General features: G+C 52.2%; 1 protein-coding gene across 1 annotated transcript; it reads right to left on the bottom strand.

Annotated features, from left to right (window-relative positions):
• Nucleotides 1-1,252: 1,252 nt before the first annotated feature.
• LOC104467850 (galactose-3-O-sulfotransferase 2-like) lies at nt 1,253-2,476 on the bottom strand. Its single transcript, XM_010081795.1, has 2 exons — nt 2,204-2,476; nt 1,253-2,113 (listed from the first exon to the last, which is right to left on the bottom strand). The coding sequence occupies exons 1-2, from the start codon at nt 2,420-2,422 to the stop codon at nt 1,253-1,255; spliced, it is 1,080 nt and encodes a 359-aa protein (XP_010080097.1). The 5' UTR covers nt 2,423-2,476.
• Nucleotides 2,477-5,160: the final 2,684 nt, after the last annotated feature.

Below are 5,160 nucleotides of genomic sequence, written 5' to 3'. Positions count from 1 at the left end.
CGGTGTCACTGCAGGAGGTGAACCCTTGCCTCAGAGCCTCCTTGGCTTGCTGCCGGGGTTGAACACAGCTGAGGAGAATCCCAGCTCTGCTCCCCACTGACAGCAAGCACCTCTCGGCTCCCCAGGCTGAGATGCTGCCAGGCTGCTTCAGCCCCAGACTTGCAAACCAAGCGACCCCAGATCCGCCATCCCCGTCCTGCCGCCCGCTCCCCGACCGGTGTGAGCAGGGAGACGCCGGCGAAGCGCTGGAATATTGCGGCACAGGGGATGGCAGGCACGTTGGAAAGCAGCGACGGGCAATCATTAACAGCAGTGACGCCAGAGCTGCTGGGCTTGGCCCTGCTGTCCTTCTGACGACCCTTCCCAGCACCGGCACAGCAGCAGGGAGCTGACAAATGAGCAAAGACTTCCCAGGCAGGTTTAATTACCTCCTTTAATAACAAGGTCTTGCCCTAAACGAGCAGCAGACGTGGCTCCCTCTGCCCCTCTCCTGATCGGTGTTGGAGAGTTTGGCCAACAGAGCCCAAGGGACCACCTGTGCCCAGGGACCAGGGACCCTTGCCCAAGAGACAGGGGTGGAACCACAAACGGGCCCCTCCAGGGGAGCACCGAGCAGTCCCAAGTGGTGCAGAGGCCTCCCACACCTCATGACATCTCATGTGCGGGCGGGGAAGGGCTGCCAGCCAGTGTGCCCAGCGTTGGGAACGACGCTCGGGACTCCCAACCGGAAAGTCACACAGGGGTTAGACATCACCAAGTACCGATACTGCTGGACAGGAGACCCAGCATCTCTCCTGCTCCTTCAAGTGCTGCATCCCCTCATCACACTCTACTCCTCATTTCCCTCCCCATCCCCTTTTTTCCCCTAAACACCAAAAATCACAACTTGCTCTAGTGAGCTGTGACGAGCCTGGACATGACAGCTATTAAATAAGCTGAATGCAAACAAAATTATTAAGCCTGTGATTAATGATTAAGAGGCAGGAAGGTCTAAGCCAGCTGAAAGCCTGCCCAGCACTCAGCAGCAGCAGCAGGAGGCTGAACCTCTGCCTGGGAGCAGGGATCACACAGGATCCAGCCAACACAGAGCCCTTGGCTCAAGGGCCCCAAAAAGGGACCCATCAGCAGCCCGGTGGCCCCAAACAAAGCCCCCGCCACCTCCCACTTGTGTGCAAGAGTCCCGTGGGCCAGCCACGCACCCGACATGGGGTGATGCAAAGCAGTGGGGAACCACAGCAGGTCATCACGGGCCCTAGTTGGGAGTTGGGGGCTGCGTCTGCTCTTGGAAACTGATCCACGGCAAGGGCAAGCCTATCTGCTTCCTCTTCTTGTGTGGGTGTTGAACAGTGTACAGATAGGACATGTACTGGAGCTCTGGTATAACCATTCTCTGGCAGGTTCTCAGAGTCCTGTTGTCCAAGTCTTGTTTGAGGTTGTATCCCAGTATATTTGCAGCCCCTGACTGGAAAGGCAGGAGAGCTTTGTTCTTGATGTGATCCTTCCCCACCGCCTCCCGGTCCGAGAGACAGGTCTCCATGAGCTCCTCCTGTCTCGTTCGCAGGTGATTCACCTCCTTCTCCAGGTCCTCAAGTCCTATGGTCTCCTCAATCGTCCTCCAGAAGGTCTGGTTGAAGTGCAGGTAGAGCTCCCAGTCCAGCGAGCACCACACTTTGATCTGCTCCCTGCTTTCCGAAGTCAAGGTCTGGACAGTGTCCTGGCTTCTGGAATTGAGCTTAAAGTAAATCACATCATCCAGATCCCAGCACAACACATGCTTCAAGAGGATCATGGACTCATCAAAGTAGTCTGCTATCAAGATCAGGTGGAAGTTCTGCTCAATCTCCTTCAAGACCTTCTGGATGTAACTTTTGCTGTCCTTGGCATTGTTATCATAGCCAAAGTCAAACCACATGATATTCCTGGCGTAGATGTTCCACTTATAATCCACCTGACGGTAATACTTCATGGGTGATGCCAGGAACTCATTCACATCCTTGGAGATCCTGAAGGCAGGGACAGCGTCCTTGTAGTAGACATAGGAAGACTCCATCAGAGGAATGGGGTTCCTCAGGATGGAGAAGTAGAAGGTGTCTGCTGGCATCACCTTTTGCACCTATTTGCAGGGAGGAAGAAGAGAGGCTGTTAGCCAGAGGCACTGCTTGTTCAACCAGGTTCCTCCACAGGTCTCGTGGCTCTTTCTTACCTCTGAGGATTTAAACCGCAGGTGGTTGCACATGATGTTGTAGTTTTTTTGCCCTATGGCTTGAAATTCCTCCACGAAGCTGGTCAGGAAGGTCTCTGGGTAGCCCAGGTGGAAGAGCTGGCCAGCTGGGAGGGCGACAGTGAGGTTGTACCTCTCTGCAAACCTGAACATGACGTTCAGGATGGTGCTGCTGGCCGTCTTGTGGGTCTTGAGGAACATGACATTAGTCCTGGCGCGGCAAGGCAGGGGAGGTATCGGCAGCTCCTGCTGGCTCTTCGAGGTTCTGCAGGAAGGCAGCAGATGGGGAAAATGCCATACCCCATCTCTGAGACCCGGCAAAGCCAAATCCCAGCAGGTTCTCCTCCCGATACCACACCCACAACCCAAACAAGCCCCATCCCTCAGCCACAGATGTCAGACAGTTTTCTGCTTCTCCAGGTCCTTACACACCCAAAGGCTTCAGCTCGCTCCTTTCTGCATTTTTCAGTGCAGCTGATTTTGCCCCAGAGAGCTGCACTTTGGCTGATTTGATCCCTTGCCTGCCCAAATGTGGACCTATGACCTAATTTTGGGCTGCTGCCCTTCCAATGTGAGCCTAAAACCCATGAGAGTTAAATCATGGGCAGACAAAGTCATGCAAGCTTGCTTCTGCTTCACTTACACGTATGCATGGAAGAATCCCAATAGGAAGATGAGTCCCAGGCAAAGGTTGAAAATGATGATACATTTGACCTGCCTAGAAAGAAAGCAGAGTTTCAGTGGATTTTCAGCTTTGCATATTGCCCTTGGGAATTTTTATTACCAGGAGCACAATTTTCTGTCTCCGTGGTGCCAGCTAGCACTGGCGTTAGAGGCAGGACAGGGAGAAATTGCACTTTCCCTTCCACTCTCCTAATTCTGGCCTTTGGCAAGACACAGCCTATCTCAGGCAGCACCTGCTATTTTTTTCAGCCGCCTGCTCTGCTCTGCTGCCTTCTAGTTGGCTTTTCTTTCGGTTTTCTGGGGCTTTGTTCACTATTCAAACTCCCGCTTTACTCACTAGAAAATGAGCCCTTTGTGGGGGTATGACGATTGCCTCGGTAAGAAATCTGAGCAGCTCCTGTGACTACATCCCAGCAGAGGACAGGGATATCAAAGAAACACTAATTTTTTTTCAATATAACTGAGAATCTTCAATACAGAAAACTGGTTAATAGCCCAACAGCACCTGTAAAGGACTAATTACACCCTGTTTTCAAACAAGAGGACCACTTCTCTACCACAACAGCTCGCCATCCCCCAGGTCTCCCTTCCATCACATCTTCTTTCAGAGTTTAAACCGCCGGAGCTCAGAGGCAGCCCCTTGGACCAAGCACCTCATCCAGCCCTGCTCTGCCTGGATAACGATGGGGGGGGTGAGGCTTTTCCAGCACTAATTGGGCAACCACCATGTACCATCACCTGGGCACTCTAGCTGGGACACGTGTAGGGTCTTTTGAAGGTCTGATGCCCACCAAAAAGGAACTTCTCATCCCCAAGCTTGATCTGACCTCTCTGATCTTACGAGCTTTTCTGATCCGGTGTGAATTCCATATTTTCAGCTGCCATTTCCAAAACACAGCCGATCTGGCTTGGGCTTGAAGTTGTTTTGAGAAGATCTAGTCCCATTTCCAGCATGGGATGGTCACACGTGCGGTCCCCGCTCTCCCAAGTGAGCAAGGCAGCCTTTCCTTTGGTCACTCGATGTATGTCAGCAGAGATGAGACAAAGGAGTGCAGAGTGTCTCACAGGCAGCTCACGTCCATCACATGCTGCCCCTCCCTATTTTCTTGGTCTTTCATTTAAACTGAAGCTGATGTCAGTGTGATGGTTTTCCAAAACGTCACCTTGCCTGCCCAGAGGTCCTTCCTAAGCTGGTCCAGCATCATCCTTCTTCTGCACCTTTTCTACAGAGTTTAGTGCATGCAAATACGTTTGTTTGGGTGGTGTCCCCAAAAATGGGAACTCGGATCAATGTTTTATGGGGCATACACACCAGCATACAGCCAAACCCATCCTGAAGGCAGATCAGGATCACATCATGCTCCAGAAGGACTGGTAATCCTTCTACTACAAGACAGGCTCTGCAGACCTCTACAGCTTCTCACCTCCAGGCATCCCACAATATTTTAATAGTCATTTACATAGTGCCGTCCTGCCTCCAAACCTTCAAACCCATGCCGCATCTCCAGCCTAGCTAGATGCTCCCAGAGGACCAGTTTTGTCTGGACACGCTTTGAAAGCCCAAAACAACAGCTGGTTTTTGGAGACGCAGGTAGGGATAAGAGAGCAGATTATCTGGGCACCTGAAGCCATAAAGGTGCCACCAGCGAGCCCCAAGGGGCCGTGCAGAGCTCACCCCACTCCTCGTGACACCATCCTGAAGACAAAAGCAGCCTGCAGCCACGCGACGTCTACGCCGTTGTGGCCACCCAGCTTCTGTCGGGCTTGCAAAAACCACGGCAGCTTCCCAGGGTGGGCATTTTTAAGGAGTAAGAGCGACCTGTGTGTCAACCTAACGAGGTTCTTTCAAATTAAAAGACCTGGAATACTGTAAAGAAACATCCACGGCAAAATTAATCTCTACCCTGGAACAAACTGTAACTAACTCTACAGGTTATCAACAGTTTACAGGGATTACCTGACCCAGACCTTTCTACAAACCGTGTTTTAATTCCGTACCCATAGCATTCACCTCCTTCTCCCCTTACCTTGAAGCAGACCCGGGGACTTTCATGCTGCCTCACGGCTGCGAGCCAGAGAGTATCTCCTTTGCAAATCGACTCCAACGTTCCTTTCGTCTACGGGCTCCTCCAGCTCTCAGTGTGTGCGTCTCTATTTCTAGCATCCCATCACTGCTCTAAACGGCTGGGACAGGTGAGACAAAGGGAGTGGCTAGGTGTTCCCAGGGGTGGGTGGAAGTTAATTTATAAGCCACG

The sequence above is a fragment of the Pterocles gutturalis genome, unplaced genomic scaffold (genome assembly GCF_000699245.1).
Source record: "Pterocles gutturalis isolate BGI_N339 unplaced genomic scaffold, ASM69924v1 scaffold22526, whole genome shotgun sequence".
In the NCBI taxonomy this organism is placed as follows: Eukaryota; Metazoa; Chordata; class Aves; order Pterocliformes; family Pteroclidae; genus Pterocles; species Pterocles gutturalis.
Note: the sequence above shows the minus strand (reverse complement) of the source record. Positions and strands in the feature narration are given on the sequence as shown.

Excerpts from the sequence above, each read along its gene's own strand:
- LOC104467850 (XM_010081795.1), bottom strand. The coding sequence starts at position 2,422 with ATGTTCCTCAAGACCCACAAGACGGCCAGCAGCACCATCCTGAACGTC. Across the intron at positions 2,114-2,203 it reads TGCGGTTTAAATCCTCAGAG|GTGCAAAAGGTGATGCCAGC; the intron begins GTAAGAAAGAGC and ends CCCTGCAAATAG.